The 27,303-nt window shown below is 45.6% G+C and overlaps 2 protein-coding genes across 2 annotated transcripts; both read right to left on the bottom strand.

Moving 5' to 3' along the window:
* Positions 1-16,973: 16,973 nt before the first annotated feature.
* On the bottom strand, positions 16,974-18,638 carry LOC125510133 (formin-2-like). Its single transcript, XM_048675224.1, has one exon. It carries the CDS (start codon positions 18,588-18,590, stop codon positions 17,190-17,192), a length of 1,401 nt encoding a protein of 466 aa, XP_048531181.1. The 5' UTR covers positions 18,591-18,638; the 3' UTR covers positions 16,974-17,189.
* Positions 18,639-19,363: 725 nt separating this feature from the next.
* LOC125510132 (protein XAP5 CIRCADIAN TIMEKEEPER) lies at positions 19,364-23,614 on the bottom strand. The gene is made up of 12 exons (XM_048675222.1): positions 23,260-23,614; positions 22,551-22,616; positions 22,396-22,460; positions 22,194-22,306; positions 21,072-21,135; positions 20,902-20,978; positions 20,735-20,796; positions 20,513-20,644; positions 20,356-20,409; positions 19,896-19,961; positions 19,733-19,807; positions 19,364-19,631 (listed from the first exon to the last, which is right to left on the bottom strand). The coding sequence occupies exons 1-12, from the start codon at positions 23,422-23,424 to the stop codon at positions 19,581-19,583; spliced, it is 990 nt and encodes a 329-aa protein (XP_048531179.1). The 5' UTR covers positions 23,425-23,614; the 3' UTR covers positions 19,364-19,580.
* Positions 23,615-27,303: the final 3,689 nt, after the last annotated feature.

Below are 27,303 nucleotides of genomic sequence, written 5' to 3'. Positions count from 1 at the left end.
CTCCTCGCTTACGAAACTTCTGGACATTTACAATGATGGCACCATGTTGTGCAGTCACCAATCAGTGTAACTGTAGGCATAGGGTCAACTTTAGCATCTCCTAAGTATTCTTTAAGGTTTATTGACAGTCGGACACCATATCATAACAAGCACTTAGGTACAGTTGGTAGAAGAAGAGAACAATTAATTAAACTTATAGTTCTTCTAGTGGTTTTTTGAGTATCTATGTGCACATTCTCTAATTATTGTAATGGTGTAGTAGTGGCAGGCTCATAGCTGTGTAGTGGTGATTCAGGTATTAAATGGGAATCCTATCCTACCATTTCCATGTCATAGTTAAAATAGTTTTACCAGTCCTGGCTTATTAATCAAATGGAGGAAAATATGTTTAAGTTTCAGATTGAGATCCTAAAGCAACAGATGCTATAACAAATTAAGTTGATCTTAGTGGTCTCCGTCCAAGAACTTCAGGCTAAAACCCGATTATTAGGTTAATCATGGTTCTCAAATGTTCATTTGAAATAGCTAAGTATTTTGTGAACCACAACTCTTGATGCTTAACCTAAAGTTAGTTTCCTAAATACTAATTTTACTTAGTGGAACATGAAGATGCTACAGGAGTAATTGCTCCTACAAATATGTTGGAGTACACGCCTCCTAGGGGGCTTCGCGGGTGAGAGTGCCCTTCGTGTCGTCCGTTAGCGTGCCACGGGGGCCTCTTGGGGGCTCTCCGCCGTCCGATCTGCCCGGACGACGCGCACTCGAGTAACCCACCTCGGGGTCCATGACGGGTGGACCATGGGCGCGTGTGGGGCCACCGTCATGAGGCGGTTTTGTCCGCGCCCACGTCGGGTGTCTCTTGTGTTGTCCCTGCGTGCGAGAGAGGCCAGACCCACTTGTCGGTGTCTTTGCCCACCGGGGGACTAGTCCGGTCGTGCCAGGCGAGCCCCCGCGCGCGGCTTGCTAGTGGGGGGTGGGGGTGGGCTTGGTTTGCCTGGACGTGTAGGGGTTGTCCTGCACGGACGCAGAGGGGCTTGGCCACCCAGACACTAGTCGTCGCTGGTTGTGACCAGCTGACGTGGTATGGAATGTGTAAGGTCGGTTTCCCTCCCCTGTGCATCCGTAAAAGTGCCTTGCGTGCTCGCCCATTTGGTACGGCCTTCCATATCCTCTTCTTCTCACTAAAGCATGCGAGATTCTCCTTGTGTCGCTCGCTTCTTCGGGCAGTGGCGGAGCCAAGGGGGGGCGTGTAGGGGCCTGGCCCCCCCTAACGATCGAGCGAACATTGTAGGCAGCAATCTGTTAGCGACATGATTTGCAACGTAGAACGTACGTGGGCCCCCCTATTATGTGAATTCTTGAGAAAGGAAAAAAAGGCCCACGTACAGGCCCACGTATTAGGCATTTTCTAAGTCCATTCCAAGGCAGGCTGGACTTTGCTCAAAAAAAGGCAGATTGGACGATTGGCCGGCCTCCGCTAAATCTCCGTGATTAGCGCGTGCCTGGTTAGGGATGCACCGCTGCCGTACTAGTATGCCTTTGCCGCCTCCTTGCCGTGGGTCTTCCCTAAGAAAAGAACTAATTCATACGGCGACACAAACTGCTTCACTCACCAATTCTTTAGGCTGCAGTCAAAAAACTAGCTAAGGCCTAAGGATAACAGATCACATTGTCTATTAATCTCTCTCTATTCTCATCTTGTATCATGTTGAACTTCTACATCAGAATTTACTTATATTGGCTGTGATGTTTTGTGATGGGTCGCTGCGCTAGGGTATAGGCACTTGCAATCGTTCGAAATCTCGGACCCGTCAATGAGGAGGGGCTGGAGTTGATTCTATAGGTATATGGCAACATTGATCATTTTTTGCAAATTAAACAATAAAATATCCTAATACAACCAGCGATGATTTGCCATTCAAACCTATATAAATGAAACTAAAAGCCAACCATATGGTAATACATGATAATTCTTGTTTGTGTATGTTAAATTTTAATATGAAAATGGTTTATAGCATGACACTTCATGTCATATTTTAGAATAGTTTGATTACCAACTTCGTCTTCTTGGCACATATCTGAAGCTATTGACCAATTAGCTATCGCTAGACACCCTCCAGCTGCAAATAAAATTTGTGTGTCTAGGCAAAGTTAAATTTGAATGATACTTGAATATAGAATTATTGGGTAGTATGTGAGGCACAAAATATTTTCTGGCTTCATCGTCGTCTGGCCCCCCCCCCTTATGCCTAAATCCTGGCTCCGCCCCTGTCTTCGGGTGTGTCGATGTGAACATGGCATCCATTGTCGAGGCGGCCATCGTTGCGTGCTTAAAGTAAGCGAGGGCAACGAAAAGCTGGGGTGGCCGGCGGCTGTTTCCGTTTCCTTTGGGAAAAGGTACGGGAGGAGGCTGTGGTCGCCATGGTTTTATGAGCTTCTTCTCGTTGTTCCTTCGTCGGAGGAGGACGCGGCCTTTGTGAGCAGAGGCCCCTGGAGGTGTTGCGTCCTTCTTCTCGTCGCTCGGTTCCAATGGTTCTTGGACCGTGTTGGATCTTTTGGTTTGCTCTTTTCTTTCTCCTCGTAGGATTTCTGGCATGTATATTAGCTAACCATTTGTTGTTAATATATTCAAAACTATGCCCACAAAGCACACCCAAACCTTACACCAACTGATCAGGAAGGTGCCGGACAGCGAACCAACCTGTTGTTGGATGGTTAGAGAGACTGTGGTATCTCCAGCTCATCAGGGTTCAAATCCTGGTGCTCGCATTTATTTCTGAATTTATTTTAGGATTTCCGGTGATGCGCAGTGGGAGGAGACGTTCCCGTCAACGACGAGGTGCCTACGATGACTTCGTAAATTTTTCAAAAAAAAATATTGGACGACCACAACCAAGCCATCCAGATCCCGGAGCGTCAAAAACAGGGGTAGGTGCTCCAAACCATGCCAACGGGCCAGCCTCAACGACATCTAAAAGCAGACCAGGCATTCGCGGACACGCTAGCTAGATGGAGCCAGGAACAGCGAAAGGCCGAGCACGCAAAGCTCCTCTGCATCCGAGCGACACCACCCGGCAAACGGGCACGGCATTGCTGCCATCAAAGCCACACCGCACAGAGGCAGAAACCGAGAAGAGAGCTCCACTACCAGCGCCCTTTACCATAACTTCTGCTCGTTGCAAACCTACTGTACGAATAGCATCTACTGCTGTTCTTTGACCAGCATAGGGTGATGCTTTTCTTGAGCTTTTGAATCCACAAGTACCGGCCGAGGACCAAAAAACCACCCGACCTTGTGGGTATATGAAACTTTAAGTCATGACACATCTAGTGGTATTGATTTCAGATTATGAATGTTGGCACTTTTTTCTAGAAAGTTGGTCAAACTTTACAAGGTTTGGCTTCAGTCAAATTTTATATGCGAACTAAAAAGGACCGGAGGGAGTACAACATTATGCCGATACACTACGATGCAAAACCAAAATAGATTTTTCAAGGGGTGTAGTTGTTGGAAATTTTTTTGGTCTACCCCCTAATTCCTCTGGGCTTATCCATGGTGCCGCTCACAATTCGCGTATCTGAGGCTGGGGGTAGGGACCTTCTTATATTGTCTTTCCAAAGAGTCCGCCTCTTATACAGATATAAGATTCCTAGTCTTTTCCACTAGTTTCCGGGATAGAGTCCAGATCAAATTACCAACCACGATCATATTTGTCTGTTTAACGGATTCTACCCGTTTTGTCCCCGGAGCACGCGCTTGTGAGCAACGCGTCATAATAGAGTGTAAATTCCTCTAATTATGTAGATCAACATTAGGGCTGTAATCTAACTATACGATCTAACTCCTTCCAATTATCAGTGTACCCGGGTAGTCTTTCCAATATAAATAGTATATTGTATTCCACTGATAATTGACCAGCTTCCTTAAGCATACAACTTAAGTATGTTCCAACAAGTGATAATTCCATGCTAAACATGTAAAGCAATTCCATGTACAAATACATGTATAATTCCATAATGAGGTATTCTGAATATTTAACAATTCCAGGTAATTTGAATATAGTTGCAGGACACATAATTCCAACATCTCCCACTTGTCCAAAACGATCATTCAAATATTTGTAAACCCATAGCCTTAACATGCTTGCCAAATACCTCCTGACTAAGAGACTTAGTCAAGGGATCAACAATCATATTAACACTACGTTGGAAACCCACAAATATATATACGGTGATATTTTCCTTCAATATGTTTCCTTGCTGTGACACTTAAGATCACTAGAGACCTTTAGTTTCCGCCTAATTATTCCAGCATAGCTTTCTTTGGCACCTCGAGTATTATTTTCTCGAGTGTAATTCCACCTTTATAGGCACCTTGAGTATTTTGTTTCCTCAAGTGAAATTCTGCATCAATTATTTTCCATCACATATATAATAATATGATTAATTCCGCGTCGAGTCAAGTATAAGATAACCATGTTGAATAAAATTTGAAAACCACATAAATATCAAATCCAATAAGTAAATGAAGTTCCATGATTAACCATGTTAGAAATTCCTGACTTTGATCAGTGAACCTGCACCATATTAGTACTACAGAAAAATATGAATATGCGCACCTGGACTTATTTCTCATCTTGTAGACCTCATCAATGTGTTTACCTTTAATATAAATTTAAGAACAAGTGACAGGTTGTGATGCACTTTCCACAATCTCATATGATGTGTGAGATTCCCTTAACTGCTCATCTTTCCTTCCACTGCCTGAATGCAGCATAAATTCCGGTAGCTAAGGTATGATAATATAATGAAGATACATACGAACTCCAGTACCATTTATTATTCCATTTTTCCTCAGTAGTTCAAATATAATTCCTGACCGAGTATGATTCCCTTTATCAAAGTTATTTTAACACATTTGCAATTTTCCATAGAGAAACACTTCAAAGTATTTTCTATGTATTTCCACTCGTAAAATTAAATAGGATTTTCAAATGTTCCTTTCATATGAAAGTTAAAACATGACCAAGTTTTGTAGATGACTGCCTTGATTCCTTTAGAAAACCATATGACCTGCTATTCCATTGATGTGAAGGTTCTTATATGACCATACATTAATACACTCAATTAGCAAACCATGTCTTTAGTTCCTCTTTCCCAAAATTCCAGGGGAGAGAGTTTCCACAAAGTATATTTCCCTTTATGTGAAGAATTGAATAACAAGAGTGACATTATAATATTCCAGCGAGCCAAATTTCCTTACAAAATATAAAAACACTTCCAGACAAATAGGCTTGCGATTATTTGGTATGATATTAAGTTCCCAAACTATGCTCTTCCTCATCTGAGTTTATTCCTTCCCGCAATTCTTCCACCCATAGTTGACATTGATGAAAAAAAAAAACTTTCTTAAGAGAATTTAGTGATTCCTCTAAAATTTAGAGTGACATCTCCCAATAACACATAATAATTATCCAGACGTCCAAGCTAATTCCTCACACTTATCCTAAGCATGTTAGTATTGGGAGTTTCACTGCTTGTAGTTTCCTTTGGGGTCAAGATTATTCCAGTATGATTGTTAATATTTCCACCCTTGATCATAAAAATAATTGTTTTCCTACTTTCCACCAGTTTTCCTTTTTCAAATCAAAAATAAAACAACCCTTTGATCCACTAGAATAGCCATGAAAAAATTCCTGGTGTGCACTTTGTATTAACTGAGAATTTCCTGTCAAAATAGAAGATTTCCTTCCAGTCTACAAGACATATAGTGACTGTGCTAGATGAATAATGATATCAACAAACGACAGTGTCCAATACATCTTTAAAAAATACAAGGGAGTATAAAAGACATTCAATAATTCCATGATATTTACATGTTCAATTGATATATTACTGAAGCGTACTTCCCCCACCAATTGGTTGTTAAAACTTTGGTAATCTTTAATCAACCGATTTTCCACTTCAGTACAACATGTGACAAGCACAATAAAACATTCCGACTTGTATTTTGAAATAGTATAAACATAACCATATCATGTGCAATCATCAATGATAAGATAAAAATAAATAACATGACCTCTAGTGGGAGTGTCCAAAAAATAATACCATAAGTACCACAAGAAAAAAGTGTGAAACCTTTTTATTTCCTTCCACCTTAAAAAAAGAAGGTGTGCAAGTAAAAAATACTCATTATATATGCTTCCCAAGTACCACAATCCTCCCACTAAAGTTTAGAATTCCAGAATCAGTAAGCCACTCAATTCTTACTCAATTCTGTTCCATGATATCTGACCAAGTCGTCCATGACAAAATAATAAATTCCAAGCATGTGTTCCCATTAACAACATTCCTCTCCATGAGTTATCTTCCCAAATGACAATCTGGGTTGCTAACTTCCAATGGACCATCAAGAAAGAATAAACCATTGTGTGAAATTCGGTAATGCACTAATTTTATCATTGAGCAATATTTCCACTCTTCCCTTTCCAAATAGTATTTCATAAACAATGGGTTTCAAGATAGAACCATAAATCAAATCCCTTCTTACTAAAGTTGCACAGAATGTCCTATAACAAAAATACTTTTCCTCCACAAGGGAGTTTCATGGCAAATTTTCCAATTCCAAATTGTATAAGATTTAGCAGCAATGACGAAACACATAAATATGGATAATTTCCTTTGGCTATCAGCATGTCAATAAAATTGCTATTGTATTCCAGCAATAAGACATAGCCTAAATCCATTTATACTTGAAAAGATAGCACCAAATAAATAAATATAGTGCAAATATTATCATTAGGCATACCAGCAAATGAAGAGCAAATTTCCTTGTCCTCGAAGTAACTCACATCTTCCGCCATAAACAAGTGATGCAAAAATAATATGTACTTCTCTGAAATCCCTTTCCAGGTTATGCGTAACTTTCCGCAGAATAATTCAACCATTTGCTGATCAACTTCTTCCAAGGAGTAGACATATTTTCCTTGTTATGACATACATGCAGTTGATTAGCAAACCATTAATGAGTGATGTAATAAAATATAATAATCAACAGATAGGATTCGTAATTTGCTTCTTTTTCCCCGTAGCACCCGTGCACAAGTGCATGCGCGGCTCTTCCGGCCGGCCTCTCGACCGTGCAGTTGGCTACATGTTAGACACAATAAATAACAATAGAAATTCCCTCTCTTTCCTTCAAATAATGGCTTGAAATTCCAGTAATTTTTAAATGAAAAATTGCTGTTCTTGATGATATAGATAGTAGCGGCAGCAAGCGTTGGCATGACCTGCAGTTTCCGAGCAGTTGCTCGTTCAACTTGGAAAGTCCTTGAGTGGAGATTTCCTGTTCCTTGGTCAGCAAGCTGCCAAGTTCAGGTCAATTAGAGATGAGTTTGATCCTGTATAGCTGTCGACGCATCCGTGCCTATTCGTGCAGCAAGTAGGAGAGGCCGCAAACTTCTGAACGTCCCGACGGAGCGATGCGAGGACCATGTGAGTCGCCACTGTTACATGATGCCAGAGTAAATCTTTAACTTCCAGATCCGATTAAAATAAAAGAAGAATCTGTTAACAATTTCCGGCAGTAAATCTTTGCCGTGTTTCCGATCACACACACGCATTGGATCACCTTCCAGCACTCCTTCCTCACGTGCCCAGAATTACCTCATGTGGCTTCACGAAATATCAACGCCAGTAGTACTCCTTGATCTCCGTGCAGCAAGTTTAACCTTCCATGCCCCACGTGATGTCACGATTAGCTTCCTAGATTTCTGTCATGGCTGTGCTTCCGGTTGATCAACGCGCAAAACTTCCAGCAACCTGCAGTGCGGCGCGCTTGCCGCTTGATTTCTCGGTCCACATAAATTATTCAGCAGAACGATCCAGCAATTTGTACTAGTCTGACTCGATCCATGTACCCCTTTTGCTTGGACATATAAAAGGTACTGTACGTACCAAGAGGTACACGTAGCTATAGGAAAATTGCTGAATCAAAGAGCAGATCTGAAACCAGGCAGACTGCACGCGTGGGATGCGATTGTATAAGAGAACCGATCAACATACGAAGGAGAGTACGCAGCGGAATCAGATGCGACCGACGGCAATCACGACGACCGCGGATAGTTTGCACGGGACTAGGGTTAGAGCGATCGAACCTTGCGCTGATGCCAATGTTGGAATTTTTTTTGGTCTACCCCTAATTCCTCTGCGCTTATTCATGGTGCCGCTCACAATTCATGTATCTGAGGCTAGGAGGTAGGGACCTTCTTATATTGTCTTTTCAAAGAGTCTGCCTCTTATACAGATATAAGATTCCTACTCTTTTCCACTAGTTTCCGGGATAGAGTCCAGATCAAATTACCAACCATGATCATATTTGTCTGATTAATGGATTCTACATGTTTTGTCCCCGGAGCACGTGCTTGTGAGCAACGCGCCATAATAGAGTGTAAATTCCTCTAATTATGTAGATCAACATTAGGGCTGTAATCTAACTATACGATCTAGCTCCTTCCAATTATCAATATACCCGGATAGTCTTTCCAATATAAATAGTATATTGTATTCCACTGATAATTGACTAGCTTCCTTAAGCATACAACTTAAGTATGTTCCAACAAGTGATAATTCCATGTTAAACATGTAAAGCAATTCCATGTACAAATACATGTATAATTTCATAATGAGGTATTCTGAATATTTAACAATTCCAAGTAATTTGAATATAGTTGCAGGACACGTAGTTCCAACAGTAGTCAAGCACACCAAGAACTACCAGGCGTCCTAACGACTAGATAGGAGAGTACGGCAAGCTGGAGGAACAGAGGAGACTTGTGCATGTGTAAACCGGTGAAGGACTCCTCAAACATCATATTCACAAAAGTCAATTTGTGGTGCTCTCACGGAGAATGTCGTTGCGCCCCTGCAACCTGCCGACTTGCCTTGCATTTATGTACTTCCGTTTGACACCTATTTCCAATGCTACCTATTCCCATTCCCGATACTCTCTTTTGTGATGTTGTTAGTACCAAGCATTTTCTGAGACTTGTGACGAGAGTCCTCGCATCACAAATAACCTGCATGACAAGTTCCCTCTAGGATCTCCTTGAGAACATCCACCGCGCCTTTGTCCGCCGCACGAATCCAAGCCCATGCTTTGTACTGGCTGACCACAATATCGCTCTCGTACACCTCCTGGCGACCAATGTCTTTCCCGACCCTCCGAACCTGACATTTATACATTTGACAGCTAAATAATAAAGAAAGAGAGGTTTGTGGTAACTTAGGTAGTTACTATAACATCACGCATTTCAAGGCATAATGAGTTTATAGCCTAATAAATGAACTCTTTCATGATACCACTCATATGTTACTATCCACTATGAAGGTAGTAACATAGACTAGTAACATCGACAAGTTACTACTCTATGTTACTCCCCACTGTGAGCAGTCTAAGTCATCTTACGTTGTGCACCGCGATCAAGGCGGAGAGAAAAACGAGAAAACTTAATGTCTTTTTTGCTAATTAATAGCATTGCATGCAATGAACTAACCACTGCATGTCATGTTTGGTAGTCTCAAGTCATTGAAAGCATGCACGGCCCACATCTCTTATTGGTTGATATGTCACAAAACAAGAAACAAGAAGAAAGTTAATGTACCATGCTTAAATGTTTTGGGATTATTTGGTTTTCGTAAGGTGACTTACATACCTAGACAGAGGGAGTACCTATCATCCTCGCTTTAGCGTATTTGGCCGAATTTGTTTTGTAGTAATATGAAATGTTTAATTATTTTTCATGATTTATGAGGACTATTCCTTTTTATCCTTGTGTGTTTCAGGCATTTCTTTCTTTCTATTAAAATGAGTAACAAAAATGGGTTAAACACAACCATGGCAATGTAGGCAATTGAGTAGAGACCACAAAATTAGTGGTTAGTACATTGTACCAACTACGTGCCAAAACCAATTTCTGAACTACATACTCCAAATTCGGAGGGGAACTTTTGGTCTATGAGAGTATATACACCCTATATGGAAAAATAAATTAGTAGTGTTCAAAAAAAGAAAAATATATTAGTAATTAAATAAAATGTCAAAAAAATCTGAAAATATTTTTGAAATAATCTTGACCTTCCATTGTACTTGTAAAAAAATCCACAAAAAAAGAAAAAAATGTTGACTTCTTTTAGAAAAAACAAAAAAATCGGCCAAAACAGTGTGAATAGTGACCTATGATAGCAAATAAATTTTGTTTTGTTTTTTGCCCTGAAGTCAACTTTGGGTTTTTATTCGCGAAAATTTCTATAATAGTGCAAAAGAAAATCAAGTTTATTCTAAAAAACTGCTAAACTTTTTTGACTTTTATTTTAATTATTAAAAAATCCCCATATGAGGTGTATATACACCTAAGAACCAAGCGGTATTTCCCCTCCAAATTCATACTAAATACTAGTAGAAAATATTGGCCCCAAGGGGTGGTTGATCAATCATGGTCGGTAAGTCCTCTTATGATTTTCTAAAAAAAAACGATGGTAAGTCATGCTAGTATATCTTAAAGTTAGTTATGTCCAGATTGGCCGAATTACAACACTACAGGAATGCACTTACAATGCAAAACAAACATAGAGTTTTCAAGGGGTCTATCTAAGCACATCAAGAGTTCGATGAAAGCCACAAGGCGTGGCAACGACCACGTAGCAGAATAGGGCAAGCAGTAGGAGACGTGTGCTTGTGTAAACTGATGAAGGCTTGAACATCATATTCATAATAGTCACCTTGTGCTCAGCTTTAGGAGAGGGCCCCTGCAACCTGCCACCTCGCCGGCTGGCCCTGAATCGTCAGATTCAGTGATGTGTTTTGACACCCTTTCCCAACACCACCCATTCCCATCGAAGATACTCCCTTTTGTGATGCTAGTGCAAAGATTACCACCAGCATCAACATGGTGATCAGTGGCCCTCTTTCTCTTCTGACTCAAACCTAGGTTGTCATGCATACTACTCCTACATATTATATACTCCCTCTGTTCCAAATTACTTGACCCATATTTATCTAGACACGGATGTATCTAGACACTAAACAAGTATAGATACATCTGTATTTAGATAAATTCAAGTCAACTAATTTGAAACGGAGGGAGTATATGTATATATATAGGCTAGCCAACTTAAGTGTTCCTGTCTGATTTTACTAGAAAACTCAAATATATGACTTCATTACACACATCGTTGTCTCTGTACTTTGGATGGTTCAGATGTATAAATTGAACAAGCCTCCGTCCATGTGGCGTTAATAACTCTTGGCTGCTCTCTCCAGCTGGATACATGCATGCCGCTGCAAATATCATGGTGGGCATATAGTGCCCGTCTGTATAGCGATGAGGCAAATCTTTTATCTCCGTTTTGAAGAAAAAACATATAATGCTCTGCCAAACGTTTCAAAAAACTTAGAAGATGCTGAAATGGACCTTGCGCTTACGGTTACACTGATTGGTGATTGCATGAGAGTGCCCATCATTGTAAATGTCCTAAAGTTTTGTGAGCGAGGAGCTGTCCAAAGCAAATGAAATTGATCAGAATCAATAAGCAAGGTTGCTTGGTACTTCAGTCCATAAAAGGGGGAAAGGCCTATGTCAGATTTTAAGTGTGTGTTCCCATGTTTCGACAAGGTTTTTGACCCTTTTTTTGCGGGTTAAACGAGAGTTTTATTTAATAGGGAATTGTTTTACCCTCGTTTTGACATAACAGATAAAGGTCATCAGGACCTGAATTAAGCCAAACAGCAGTACACTGATCAATACGCCCCATCTGTACCAGCATCAACATGGTGATCAGTGGTCCTCTTTCTCTTGTGACTCAAACCTAGGTTGTCATGCATACTGCTCCTGCATATTATATAGATGTGTGTATATATAGGCTAGCCAACTTAAGTGTTTCTGTCTGATTTTACTATAGAACTCAAATATATGGCTTCATTACACACATCATTGTCTCTGTACTTTGGATGAACTTTCAGATTTGTTTTTTTATGCAACACTTATTTTAACGTATTTCATCCTGGAAGTTACACACTTGTGCATTATGTCTCTAAGTATATGTGTATTTGTTTTCAATTTTTTGATATGTGCAAATTCAAATTTTGATCTTTTGAAATACGGCTTCCATGGAGGCGGAGCTCCATTGAGCCTTTTCGCATGTTATGCCTGCATCAAGTTGGAGGTTGGTGTATAGTCTATGGATCGGCCCTCTAGCAGTGGTGATTCTACTCAACAGGCTTCAATAGGCTCTAGCCTACCCTCAAAATTTGCCACACACAAATGTTAGAATATAAGTTGGGTTAAATATAGAGATAAGAAGTAGAGATTGAATAGGTTTAAACCATGTATTACTTGTCCTCTACTCCAAGTCTCTATCCCTCCGTTGTACCTCTATATATACCCCCACAAGGGTCAGATCAATACAACAACAAACATTAGTCATCCTACATTTTCCACATGGTATTAAAGCGGTTAGTCTCACGACGCCGATCCTAGGACCTTCCTCCACCTCCGCAGCGCGCCGCCCCCGGGGAGATCAATCTCCTCTTCCCGGGGGCGTGGCACCCAACCATCAAAAATGAGTTCGGTTCATTAGATTAGTTTAGATCAATATCTTGATTTTCCTTCTGATATTTCTTCTTTAGCCAAATAAAATTCGGCGATCTCCAACCCAGCAGCCGGACGGCGATGGAACGGCGCCATGGGCGCTCCTCCGTCTGCGGCACGCGGCATCAACCTACGATTCATGATCCGTCGTCGGCTGCCACACGCAGCAGTGACCCCGTGAGACGCGCGCACGGACGGGTGAGGACCAGATGAGATCTGCCTATGCAAAGGTCACCGATCCATGCGCTGGCCGCTAACCCCGCCATGGAGCAGTACGATATAGCCAGCAGCCCAGCAACACATGCACGAGCAGATGCATGTATCAACACCAGCTCATCTACATCAAGCCCGTCCAGCCTTGATCGATCGGCGCGAGCATGTCTGTGCAACAACCAGCTACGATCCGATCAAACCGTCGACGAGCCAGCCGCAAGCAAGTCCGAGTCAGCACCGACTGCAGCGAGAGGCTACGTTGCACGACGCGTCGTTCTCGGTTCACAGGAGGGCGTAGATCCTGCAGTGATTTCCATCGCGTACGAGTACACGGATCTCCCGCCGGCGCAACCAGCAACTCCTTCGAATCAGCGGTTCAGCACCGAGCTACCCATCGCCAAGCGCCAACAGCCGCGTCGACTACACTCACGCAAGGAGCAGCAAGGAACACGGCCATGTGCGCATGCATACGTGCATGGCCGAACTCACAAAGACGTCCATGCGTACGCGCATGGCGTGGAGCCTTGGACTTCAGCCACGCGCCTTTTGCAAGGGTCGAAAGGCAACGACACGCAGGTCTCTGCGATCCGCACATGGGAACAATCACCATTGTGATCCGATCTGGCCGACGACCACAACACCTAGCCGCATGTCACTGCGGCGCCGGACACCGGGAAGGCCCATAGGTTTTTGACTTCGAGGCACGCGCACGAACGCGATTTTCACCAAGCCGACTCCATCGACCTGTACGACTAGCCTGGCTGCCAGCCAACATACTTCATCGAGCACACCTATGAGAAGCGACCTCAACATGCACTGTCCACACGCCAGACTGGTGTGGAACAAGATGCAATCTTCATGGACTTCTCCGGCACGGCACGGCATCGACACATCGTCGCCGTGAGGGACGCCTTCAAGCGTCATCATCGTCGACACGCCGCTGCAACGCCATTGCCGACACTTCATCACCAAGGTCTTCATCAATATGGTCTTCACCAACATCTTTCTTAACACACCGCCGCCTTGTCCACAAGATGGACACCTAACGTCCTCTGACAGAGTTTTCTGCAAGACGCGACCTCGACGACGGCATTGACCGCGTCACGACGACGGCAACGACCGTGTCATCCACGACGGCACGACTGCATCGACATGGCGTCACTATAGTGACGACCCTACACGGCCACACGGTTCTGGCAAAACCGATGTGTGCTCGATGGGCCTCCTCCGGTCTTGGCAAAACCGACGGACTCATCGCCGACGGCACCCTCTGACATCCGCAAGGTGCATCGTCCACGTCTGCAGCTCCGTCATAACGCATTTTTTTTGCGCATCCGGCTTTGTGCGGCTTCATCATCCACGACGACTACACCATCGACCACGACTACATCGACCACGGCTACATCACCATGATCAGCTACCTCGACATCGACGTTAATGGCTTGGTCTACAGCAACACATCGGCAACAACTCCAGTCAACAGCGTCCGCGTCGTCACCAGCGTCCACGCCACTCTCGCTGTGACTGCGGGAGGGAATAGAGGAGAGTCCAGGGAGGCACCAGAAGGGGACGCAGTCACCACCCTAGGTGCTGACCCATCACCCATTAGAGACGCAGTTGATGATGGCGCAACGGAGAAGACGACAGAAGCACAATACTTCAAATCCAGTCGTAATCATCCGTTTCACTCCCGCTACGACTGAGGGGGAATGTTAGAATATAAGTTGGGTTAAATATAGAGATAAGGAGTAGAGATTGAATAGGTTTAAACCATGTATTACTTGTCCTCTACTCCAAGTCTCTATCCCTCCGTTGTACCTCTATATATACCCCCACAAGGGTCAGATCAATACAACAACAACAAACATTAGTCATCCTACATTTTCCATAACAAAAACACCACCAATGGTCAGCACACTAGTAGTTAGGTGCAGCGCATAAAATGGCATCCAACACCAAAAAATTAGTATCCTTGAAGTTGAGCCTGCCCTGAAATTACGTCCTATATTCGCCACTAAGGTGAGTGTGTATCATTGCTTCATAGATAGATAGAAAGGCAGTACAGGGGGTGGAGAGCCTCCAACACGTAAACCACTAGGTGCGCGAGTCTCCGAAGAGCAAAGGAAGGGGATGCTCGGCCGAAGTCCTTACAATTCACTTTTTTTAGCAAAAGAGGGTTTCCTCTTCGATTTCCATTAAAGAAACCAGCGAAACAGCATCCGGATATGTTGTTATCACACACGACTTAAGCTAATCCTATTACATGCCAGGGGGGAGTCTCAAAGTAACCCATAATCAAGCAGAAGCTACATAAAGAAAAGACGCCCGGAGTCAGGCCCCAAAGGATGAGTCGCACGCGCAATTCCCCTGCTTCACTTCGCTGGAGCGCCAAAAGAAGAGAGATCTTCATTTTCTTGTCACTGCTGAATACAAAGAACCCCAAAACGCCGACCTTGCGCAGCCTTGTAGGCATCACTTGCTACTTGCACGATGAGTTTTGCCCCCAGCATCAACATTTTTTCCTCTGGGTCCCTTTTCTGCAAAATAGCCCAGTCAGAGATCCAACCACAAAGCATTTTAACAATTCCCATTGGGTCAGAAATCTTATTTCTATCAAATACAATATCATTTATGCATCTCCAAATCGCCTATAACAGCGCTGAGACGCCAACCAATATAAGCTTCTTACTATCTTTCTGGAAATTTTTAAGCCAGTTTCCGAGACAATCATCAAGGTCTCTAGGAGTACATTTTAAATCAAACGCACATCTTACTAATGCCCAGATAATTTTGGCCACCGAACAAGAGAAAAACAAGTGATCAATTGTTTCATCCTTCCCGCAGAACACGCAATGTTTATCCCCTTTCCAACCTCTTTTTAGCAAGTTATCCCTAGTAAGAACACTTTTCCTTGCCATAAGCCATAAGAAGAATCTAATTTTAGCAGGAACTTTAATTTTCCACATGAATTTCCTGGGGAACCCCACATCAGTCGTGATCAAATATCTGTATAAAGACTTGACAAAAAACTTTCTATCAGTGGTCAGCATCCACATAGGTTTATCTCTACCCCCATGCATCAGGACTTCCTCACATCTCACTTTCACACTCTCCCAAAGTTGTTCAGTGTCACCATAGAGTGATCTCCTGAAAGTAAAACCACTCCAACTTTTATCAACAGCCTCTTTAACTGTTATCCCTTGATCATTACTGATAAAGAATAAAGAAGGGTAAGCCTCCTTGAGAGGTTTATCCCCTACCCACCAATCTTCCCAAAACCTACTATTTTTTCCATCCCCCAATTTTTTCTTAATATGTGGGTAGAAGTATTTTCTCACTTTCAAGATATTAGACCAAAACTGGGAGTCCCCATTTTTGTGTTTGATCCCAGAGAGACATCGTTCTCTATTTTCCACAACCACTTAGCTAACAAAGCAATGTTGAACATTTCAATGTTGGTAATCCCCAGCCCCCCTTGCTGTTTTGAAAGGCAACAAGTTCTCCAATTCACCAGGTGGGACTTCCTTTTATTCTCTTCTGATTGCCACACCATCCTGGCTCTGTAAAAATCTAATTTTTTTTCTAACTCCAGCTGGTAAAAGATAAAGGGACATCATGTATATAGGAATATTGGACAAGCAGGAGTGCACCAAAGTGACTCTACCTGCAATATTTAGTAACCTACCTTGCCAACAGGCACATCTTTTCTTAATTTTCTCAGTTACATTCCTCAACATTTTATTACCAATTCTTTTGTTGGACACCGGTGAGCCAAGATATTTCAGGGGTGTCTCTTCCAGGACCTTACAATTCACATTACATTGATAATAGATTGTAGCCATGTGGCGCCGGCCTTAGCCCAAGCACGCATGTCATCCTTGATGGAGGAAACCAGATCGGCAATGGGTGTCTCTGTTTTATCGAATCTTGTCGATTCATTGTTTGTTTGTGTGAATTATGTTTGTTTGCATTGTTTTGGTCTACCACTCTGTCCGGCTAGCTGCTCACACAGGCCATACCGAAAAATTGGCTGCCATTGTTTGGTTTGTTGCAACACACTGTCAAGCAGGGCATCAAGGATAGATAAAGAAAATATAGTTAAAAGAAAATATAGAAAACACCAGAGAGTGTACTGCCGATACATGGAACACATCAACACAAAGCATAACATGAATAAACCAGCCATGCTGACCAGAAATCCCTAACTAATTCAGCAACAAGGACATGTCTTAGCCCATGAACGAACCCAACCCGGCCAGCAAATACAAAATTACAAAAGTGAGCGATATGATGTGAATGTGATACAAACTTGCCAATGAGAATGAAAAACTACGCGAAAACCAGAGCAGCCAAAGCCAAGCTCGCGGCCGCTCCGCCGCGCCCCCTGACTGACCACCCGCCGGCGCTGTGATCCAGCGGCTGCCCCCCGCCGTTCAGCAGCTGGTTCTGCTGCTGCCCGAACACCCCCTGCCCTTGCCCATGCTGCCCCTGCCCGAACGGGAGCGGGCCATGGCCGCCGCTGATTGGCGCCACCGCGCCCGGCGCCGTCGGCGGCGAGCTTCCCAGGGGAAGGTGGTGCGGGTGCGGCGTGCCGTGAGGTGGTGGCGAGAATGCCATGTTGTCGTCGTCCGATGAAGCTGGTGGCGTGGCGATGCCCGCGCCGGGAGATGACACGAGTGGGGGCGTGTCGACGGGCGGCGATGGCGTCTGAGGCGGGACAAAGGGGGTCGGAGGAGCTGGAGGTGGTGACGAGTGCAGAGGCTGGTCCGGCGACTCGGGGATCGGGTGCCTGACTGCTGGCGGTGGCGACGAGTACAGAGGCTGGTCCGGCGTCTCGGGGGTCAGGTGCATGTCCGCCGGTGGTGGCGACGAGTACAGAGGCTGGTCCGGCGTCTCGGGGGTCGGTTGCATGTCCGCCGGTGGTGGAGGCAGCTGAAGGTCCGGCCAGTCCGTTGACGGGTCAGACAGCGGAGGCGGCGGTGGCAGCGGCAGGTCGGGCAAGTCGGCGGAATCGTCGTCGTCGTCAGCTGGCGGTGGCGGCGGCAGCATCTGGTCAGGCGACGTGTCAGCTGCTGGTGGCGCCGTTTGGTCTCCGAAAGTGAAGCCCGAGCCCCACGGACTGGCGAGAGTCGACGTCGCCGACGGCGGCGGGAGCACGTCCTCCATCGAAGGCGACGACACCGGCAAGGCCGCGGCGCCGCACCTCCGCCCCGTCCACGGCTCATCCCTCGTCCTCCACACCGTGACGCCGTCCCTGCTGACGATCCTCATATCTCCGGCGCCGTCGAGGCTGAGCATCGCGGGGTCGGAGTCGACAGCGGTGTCCCACAGCGAGTGCCCGCCGGCGAAGAGCTCGAGCCCCACCGGCGAGAAGGCCAGGTCGCAGGTCTCGGCGCCGCCCACCGGCGTGCATTCCGACTCCCACACGCTGCTGGTCCCGCCGCCGCCCCCCTGCTGCTGGACGACCTCGATGTAGCACACGTCCCCGCTACCGCCATCGCCCACGGCGGCGCGGCGGAGGTACGCGGCGAACGACCCGGAGGGGGACGCGAGGAAAGGCTGCGCTGCGCTCTGGCCGCCGTCATCGGCGTCGGCGAAGGCGGCCGGCGCGACGGTCGCGATGATCTGCTGCTCGGTGGTCCTTGCGATGTAGCTGGAGAGGACGGCGAAGGCGCCGCCGGAGAGCCGCAGCAAGAGTAGCACTAGGATGGCAAGGTAAGAAGAGGCCATGGCGATGATGGTGTGAGGAGCTTGGCGATGGGTGGTGTAGGGTTTTAACGGAGGTGGAAGAGGGTTTGGTGCAAGCTCAATTTGTGGAGCAACTCCAGTGTGTAGTGGGGTAGTAGGAGAAAGGTGTGCGTTGCATGGAGTGGAGAGCATCTTAGTCCAGTTTGGCTGTTTGGGATATGATTTCAAATTGAGATGCTGCGTTCAGTCAGATGGAATTTTTTGGGTGTGCTCACCTGTTCCAACAGCTAGGGCATTAGATGCATTGGAGGTCTCTAACCTTGCTGCCACCTCTCCTTAAAAATATTAACACAGAACAATTCAGGATACAGCTAGTAGTTTTATGATGTGTCATCACTGGATTGACAGAGCATTAGGCCATGAAACCTACTCCCTCCGTTTCTAAATATTTTCTTTTTAGAGATTTCAAATGAACTACCACATACGGATGCATGTAGACATATTTTAAAGTGTAGTCACTTATTAAAATCTTTAAAAAGACAAATATTTAGGAACGAAGGGAGTACTAAACTACTACTTTCAATCAGCAGATGGTCAAACTGTTGGTGATAACCTACCCAGGCATGAGTGATGCATGGTCAGGAAAAACTTGTGTGTGAACCATATCTGCATCCGAGAAGCATGATACTACACGAAAATGTCCTTCAACAGCATGCAGCATGCAACCACACATGTCCCTCACCATAGCGAGGCGTTCCATGGCCCGCTGTGCAGGCGCCAAAAGCACCGAGAAGACTAACTGGAACATGGTCGTCGAAAATAAGATGTGCGGCTACCATATCCAAGTGCACCAAATGATTACACGAAAATTTTCAGGAGCATACAGGTGTACAGCTTTACTACAGTTCAGTAAGGGAAATCGTTGCAGACAACAACACTGATGGCATTAGCAAAATCACCGTGCTAGTTGCTACATAAATCCAAAGTAGAAACACTTCAGTTCTCAAACCATGCTGCATCATGCTACAAACACTAATCTCCATGGATCGTGTAGCGCTCCCACTTCTTAGTCGGGTCATAGATCTGCAAGGAAATACAAGTGGTTACTTGTCTGGACGAATTTGCCGACAATGCAGACAGATCATCCTCAAGTGAATGAAAAGATAAAAGGGTCGGTGCCAAACCTCCCATCTCGAGGCCGGGAATATGTGTTTGTTCTTCTCGTACCAGTGCCTCTCCACAACCTTCCCCGCATGAGACTGCAACCATCAAGAATGATATTATTAGACATCTGGGTTCTGGAATGCCGCATGTGGGCACCAAAAATAGAAGAGATTGGTCAGTCACCTCATCCTTCTCTTTTGTTGCATCAGCAATGGTACGCACATCCTCGTGAACATCAAAGTGGAAAAGCTGGAAACAGAAATCAGCGTCAGTGATTAATACCTCAACTCATTAGATCGTGAAGAGTTTATATAGAAAACCAGAAGGTTATTGTGTGGTTGAACACAAACAAGTGTCACGTGATTTTCTTTTATACATTGCAGTCTCACCATCAGCATTCATAAGTGCGCTAAACTATATTGAGACAGCACATATGATATTACTGCGCTTTGATGATAGGTGATAAAAAAACAGTGAGCAGTTAAAAGATAACGGTGATGCAAGCCAGAAACTCAAACATCTAAGAGAAGCGTATCAGTTTTGCATATATCCATGTTTTAAAATCTAGGGGAAGCTCCAGAATAACAATAAACATATTAGAGGAAAGAAAAGAAAACAGTGGTAGTTAAGGAACAGGCATTACCGGTCCACTCTTGCCCCTTGCTTTATTAATGATTAACTCGTAGAAGCTGTGTTGCTGTCAAATCAAAATAACAAACATGAAATGGGAACAGAATAAAACTTACTAAAATAAAACAAAAGGCGCAACTTATTGGGGAACAAACTCAAACTTTACATACATGAGGGATAATGAGATCTTCCTTCACATAGAGTAGGTTCTCAACTGATGTTGTCCGTACTTCACGGAACTCCGGAGCAAGCTGCTGTTGAACAGCCCTCAAGAATTCTCCAATAGAGTCACCTTTACGCACCTGGGGGTGTAGAATAATTTGTTTGAAATGTACAGTTCACATCTTTAGAACAATCAAAAGAGGAACAATTTTCCAGTGCTAAAAATGCACCTGGATAGCTCTCCTGTGACCAGTACCATCCCAGTAACTGTAAGTGATTGAAAGAGGTTCATCTGAAACAGGGATATGTTTGTTTATTCAGTTCTGATACAAGAATAATCCAAAAGAGAGATACACATTAGATTAAAAGGTATTATGCTATCAGAATGTGGCAGTACTTTTGATCAATTCTTGCTCACGCGACCACTGCATCTTCAAGCGTTCTCGCTCTGCTTGTTCCTCTGCCTCTCTCTCTCTGAAGTATCATTCTTAGCAAACAGCTTGAGGGTTAAACAAAGCTGGAAACCGACAACCAACACTCCAAGGAATCATAAACTAAAAGATATACCTGTCAGGTAGAAAACTTGTCTCAACTGTGGGATCCTTTCCAAGTTGTTTCTTCTGAGTTTCTTCTGTAATGAATAATGAGCAAAATATTCATACACTGATAATTCATAAGTAGTTCAAAGGGTCTATCCATAAAGAAACAGTGCCGATAGGTCAATACATATCCCAGGGCGCTATGAGCACAAACAGTGAGACTGTAAATAAAGAGAACATAATCATGTTCCGTTGCTATCACCAGGAACCGACCATTGGCTTTGTCTAGTCTAGGTTCAGTTATTTCCAACTTTCCATGCAAGGCCATCTACACACAACTTTCTATGCAAAAACTCAGGACATGACAACAAGGTGACATTGCAGCCTACAGTGGAACCAATCAAATGATTGCTTTGCCTCGTTAGCACTTGAAAGCAAAGTAAATTGCAAAGAAGTACGTGCAGCTGAAGAAAAAACTATTGGTCCACAAGAATTAAAACCTTGCAGATTCGCAAAAAAAAAACGTACAAATAGAACACCACGAGTATTGCAAAGAATTGAGGTCAAGGGAAATCAGTGCACATTTTCACTTCCAAAGTAAGCATTACCATACCGGTATGGAATTCCAAATTTTATGTGAAAGACTAAATACCAATCAAGTAAGGACCAAAGCAACATTTCATTTAGAATGTAGTATTATCATACAAAAATTCCATCAGGTTGTATACTACTATTCCAATTCATTAACATATAGGTTATAGCAACATAGGGATCGTCAACAATGAGTTGTTGAAACGAAAGAATGACTGGTCTAATTTGAATACTAAGACACAACACCAATTTGTGAACAGAAGAGAGCAACGCATACAAAGGAATGACATATGTACTATTATTAAATGAAATTCATCTACAAAGTCTCAGCTGTGCTAGCATATGAAAGAAAGAAAGAAATATGATATCCAAACTGCACGCAACAATCTTGATCACAAAAGTACATAAACAGTCAAACACAGAAAATCCACAGTCAATATGAAAGGTAACAGATGACCTGATTATACAAACTGAAACGATGTATTATTGAGAAAAATAATCACACTAGTAAAGCCAACAGAACATGAGTAAATAAAATGAAAAGGTTGGAACATCATACGGTTCTCAAACTCATCCTCGTCACTTCCGTTCCCAATGTCATCATAGAACGACAAGCGTGGATCTCCCCTCACTCTCCTCTTTTTCCTTTTCTGCATTTGCAGTTCTTCTTCTCTGAAACCAACAATACAACACTTAAATTGGCATAAGGAAAAAAACTAAAGTAAGTTTCTGATTCAGCCAAGCTAGGATTTCAAACTCACTCTTGTTGCAATTTTTGAAGCTTCTCTTTCTCTTCCTCCTCGATCTTAGTTCGTATGTTAACCCTCTGCTCAGGCAATGGGTGAAAATTAAGTGAACAAAATTTACTTTGCCCGGGAATAGACAAGGAAAGGTACATAAATGGTCTGTCTATTACCTTCTCAACATACTGCTCCCTCGTAACTAGGCCGACAGTTTCCTTCTTGAATGCAGTCTCAAGAATCTGAAAATCACAATTCCTAGTGTTAGCTTGTACTAAAATACAGCTCCACAGTATACATTTACACGGCACTTGCAAAAACCTCTATAATCCTGTGAAGAAGCCATGTCAAAGATCCAATGAAATAACTCCACTCAGTGACTTAAATTAAAATACATACATAGAATTCTGAAAAAAGAATCAGTACTGCTAGTTCTGGGTATTCCTAAGCGAATCATTCAAGTGCCAAAATCCAACGTGCAGGTCCTACACCCTCCAGGATTTATCAACTTCTCATCAAATCCAACAAAACACCAGCCGAACAATACTGCAAGGCATCGACCAACACTGTTTACCAAATATATAAGTACCCACATGTCCTTCAAGGCTATAAACTTACATCTTCTGAGTGCAGTTATCCAAGTAAAGCTAACTATGCCATGGCAACCACAACAGATAATTCTCCAACAACAAAAGTAACAACATACCACAGGGCTGACAAATCGAGCAATTACCTACTCATGCCAAAGCGCACCCAAATGTCTCTATTAGTCCAACAGCATCTAAATCGAACTCCACATGCATGCTAGTAAGGGAATCCACCAGCAAAAACAGACGAAGATTTGGTCGCGAGCCAAACCCACGATGGATGCGGCGACGATTTTACCTCGGAGGTGCTGGAGCCGAACTGGAGGAGGCCGGGCTGCCCGTCGGCGTTCTTGTTCTTGAGCTCCTCGATCTTCCGGCGCTCCGCCTCGCGCTGCTTCTCAAGCCGCCGGATCTTCACCGCATCCTGCGCGGTGCCCACGTACCCGTCGCCGAACCCCGACATCCTTCCTCCCCGGATCTCCCCGTGTTGCGGCCTTGCCCGAGGGAGTGGCGGTGGGGGGTGGGGGGGCGAGGGGGAGCGCCGCCGCTGTCCGACGGAGAGTGGAGGCGGCGGCCGGCGGGAGGTCGGGTCGCCGAGAGTGGAGGAATAGGGCGATTTCGGGAAGGCCTCGATCGCGGAGTCTATGCCTCGCCTACTGCGACATATACCACGCGATCGCCACCAGGGCCACCCGATCTAGGCCGGCCCGGATTGAGGTCCAGACAAAGAGATGAGAAAACTCTTTCTCTCCCGTTAGCCTAAGAACAACTCCAACGGGCCGACCCAAACGAACGGCGCTTTTATCCGTTTTTTATTTATTTGGATCGGCCCGGCTGATACAAACGTCTGGTGTTGTGTTTGAATCGATGCAAGCGCCCAACGCTGGCCCGACCCATTTCATCGGCGCGCCAAAAAAAATATTGCAAGCAGTTTGAAAATAAATATATGCATTTAATTAAACATAAAAGCCGGCCATGAAGGCCGGTGAAAATCCACATTACATTAATAAAAACACTAAAAACAAGACGACGCGCTGCCCTAGGCGTCCTCATCGTCGACTGCGTCTGCGTCGGGACCGGTGAGGTCGATCAACGTCGGCGCAGGGCCGGCCGAGGGGAACGTCGTGTTCTAGACGGCGGCGATGTCGGGCTTTGCCGCCGCTGCCTGGGCCTGGCGCGCCTCCTCGTCGGCCTCGCGCTCGAGCATCTACAGACGCTCGCCCTCCCGGTGCTTCTCGGCCAGCCGAACGCGATGCCAGTGGTCGAGATAGGCCGCCTCCTGCTTCTCCGTCGCCCCGAGCCAGATCGGCGGAGCGCTGACCCACTCGCGCACTACTCCAGTCCAGGAGTAGCGCTCGCGGTAGGCCGGCTCCTCTGACTCGGCTTTGGGCGGGGACGACGGGGCCACCGGTGGCACGACGCAGTCGCCCGCCGCGGAGAGGGTCATGGCCTCCGCCATGGCAGTCTCGAAAGCCGCCTCGTCCGCCTCCCTCCACCGCTCCTCCTCCTCGCTCTCCTTGATGGCCGCCTGATAGGCGGCCTCGGCCTCCTGGTCCTCGTCGCGGACGACGAGCGCGGGCGGCGGCAGGCTGTGGTCGATACCGCGGACGCCGTGTCGTCTCGCCTCCTCGTACTCGAAGGCGAACCATCGAGCCCAGTTGGGCGAGTCGGCGGCGAAGTGCGGGTCGGCGCGCTGCTCCGACGTCAGCAACGCCCGCCGGCGCCACACCTCCTCCTCATGGGCCCTCGCCGTCCGCGGCGCCGCCGGCACTGGGATCCTCTCCGGATCCAAATGCCAGTCATGCGGCAGCGTCACGTCCGGGTACGGCAGAGGCACGCGGTGGTGCCAGTGCCACTCGGCCTGGTGCAACGGCACGTTGATGCGCTGCCTCTGCCGGGGAGCGCGCGCCGGCGCGGGGAGGGAGGGGGAATGGCGGGCGGGGGCTTTGCCCTTGCGGCTGCTGCCGATGCCGAAGAAGTAACCCATGCTGGCGGTGGCTAGGGTTGTCGCCGGCATGGGAGGAGGGGTGGCCAAATGGGGACGTGGGGCGAGTGGTAAGTGGATGAGGACGGCCCCGCTACACGCCCGGCTTAAAAAGGACGACCGCTGTCGCTGACGCATGGGCCCAAGGTGGGCAGTCTTCATAAATTATGTTGACCGTGGCGGTTGGGTGGCCGCCAGGTGGGGACGCGGCGGACCGCGAGAGGACGCGCGGCGCGTCCGCGCCGACGCATTCCAGACGCAATTTTGAGCCGGAAATGGGTCGGCGCGGACGTCGGGCGGACACGATTTGAGTTTGGGCCGCCACTTTTGTCCGCGCCGACCCAAACGGACGCGGGCGGGCGAAATGGATCGTCCCATTAAAGTTGCTCTAAAAAGAAAGAAGTATACAAATCACCCCCAAACCCAATCTTTGGGATACAAAATACCCCATGAACTCAAAACCGGAACAAATCACATCCTCAAATTACTAAAACCGGGTTAATAGCATCCTTTAGTGGTTTCAATCAAATCTTGAGCGGTTTTGTCTCCCCTGATGCCGATTAGATCCTGACAGGGCGGTCCCATTAGCCAGTTGTCCCCTTGCTTCTCCTCTGTCCTTTGTTCCCCTTTGTCTCTCCCGCAGAGAAAATCCCCACCTCGCCTCTCCTCTCGCCAGTCGCCGGCGCCCCGCCCCGCTTCTCCTCTCGCCTTTCGTCGGCGCCCCGCCCTGCCTCTCCTCTCGCCTTTCGCCGGCGCCCCGCCCCGCCTCGCCTCTCGCCTTTCGCCGTCAACCAAGCAATGGCGTCTTCAGGGATCTCCTCATGAGTCGGGTGTCAACCAGCGGAAGCAAGGGCACGCAGGCGTCGTCGCAGTCGCCGGTTCTGTACCGACATGGCCCAATGGAGTACGAGCCGCCACAGTATTGCCGCTGTGACATGAAAGCCTTGGGATGGATCTCATGGAGCCCGACGAACCCAGGGAGGAGGTACTACAACCGCGGCAAAGCACTGGTATTTTTTCTTGCGCTTGTTATGCTATTAGCCTCGAGTCTGTAGGAGCAAGTATGCACTGAATGAATGGACTGAAAAATCTTTGTCCCAGTTTTGGGGTTGTAGTACTGAAAAATTAGTATGCAGGGGCAAGTAGCCTCGAGTCTGTAGGAGCAAGTATTTTTTTGGAAATTAATATGCACTGAAAAATTAGTCGTACTAGTAGAATGCCCGTGCATTGCTACGGGCTACAATACATATAAGAGATCTCTACATATAATATTGCATTTAAATGTCTTTACTGAAGCCCAAGAAATTGAATTGGTAATCATCTGACCTCAATACAGATGTTTGGTTGTATACCGAATTCGTATTGGAAACACCTGGCCAATTAGTTGTATACGGAATTCGTATTGGAAACACCTGGCCAATTACATGCCGCTTTCGCTCCAACGCAAAGCTCGTTCCAACCATTTGGATGGATACCACTCCATTTTCCTCTTACTTGTCCATCTCCCGCAAAACTGACCCCATCGACCCCTAGCGCCCAAGAAAAGAAAGAAAAAATGAAAGGAGATCTCAGGGCGACATATGTACCAAGGCAGCGGCGACGCAGGTCTGTTTCTCCCCCATTCGTACCTCTCCTCCCACTAGTAGAAAAAGCACCTAATGTGAGACACATTAGTCCCGGTTTGATTTTGATCCGGTACTAATGGTACCATTAATGCCGGTTCGAACAGCTATGCATTAATGTCGGTTCGTGTTGAACCTTTAGTACCGGTTCGTGCCACGAACCGATACTAAAGGGGTGGTGGCAGGCTGGCGTCAGGCCGAGGCCCCACGATCACCTTTAGTACCGGTTCGTGGCACAAACCGGTACTAAAGGGCTAACCTTTAATACCGATTCATGCCATGAACCGGGACTAAAGGGGTCTGACCTATAGTCCCGGTTGGAGACACAAACCGGGACTATAAGGCAATTTTCAAACTCTGCCCCCCCCCCATGTATCACATCAATAAAAACCGGGACATGTTTCGAGAGGTAGTTATATTACTACATCTACAAGTTAGGAAAATTTGAAAACTTAAATTTGGACATGTTTTGCAAAAAGTGTAGGGAAAATGTAAAAACGGCTATAATTTTTGCATACGATGTCGGAGAAAAACTTATAATATATCAAAAAGTCCAGCACAAAAATCCGCATCCAATTTTGACAGCCTACGGTCTGTTTGCAATTTTTTAGAATTCTCAAATTCCAAAAGGAAAAAAAAATATGCCCAAATTTCAGTTTTTTTAATTTTGGTTAAATCTGGTCAAACTACTTATTCAATAAGTATTAATGTTACTACATAATTAGTCAAGAATATT

The sequence above is a fragment of the Triticum urartu genome, chromosome 5 (genome assembly GCF_003073215.2).
Source record: "Triticum urartu cultivar G1812 chromosome 5, Tu2.1, whole genome shotgun sequence".
NCBI lineage: Eukaryota > Viridiplantae > Streptophyta > Magnoliopsida > Poales > Poaceae > Triticum > Triticum urartu.
Note: the sequence above shows the minus strand (reverse complement) of the source record. Positions and strands in the feature narration are given on the sequence as shown.

Coding starts and splice junctions, on each gene's coding strand:
- LOC125510133 (XM_048675224.1), bottom strand. CDS start 18,590: ATGGCCTCTTCTTACCTTGCCATCCTAGTGCTACTCTTGCTGCGGCTC.
- LOC125510132 (XM_048675222.1), bottom strand. CDS start 23,424: ATGTCGGGGTTCGGCGACGGGTACGTGGGCACCGCGCAGGATGCGGTG. Junction 22,617..23,259: donor TCGGCTCCAGCACCTCCGAG/GTAAAATCGTCG, acceptor TGTGATTTTCAG/ATTCTTGAGACTGCATTCAA. Junction 19,632..19,732: donor TCCCGGCCTCGAGATGGGAG/GTTTGGCACCGA, acceptor ATTTCCTTGCAG/ATCTATGACCCGACTAAGAA.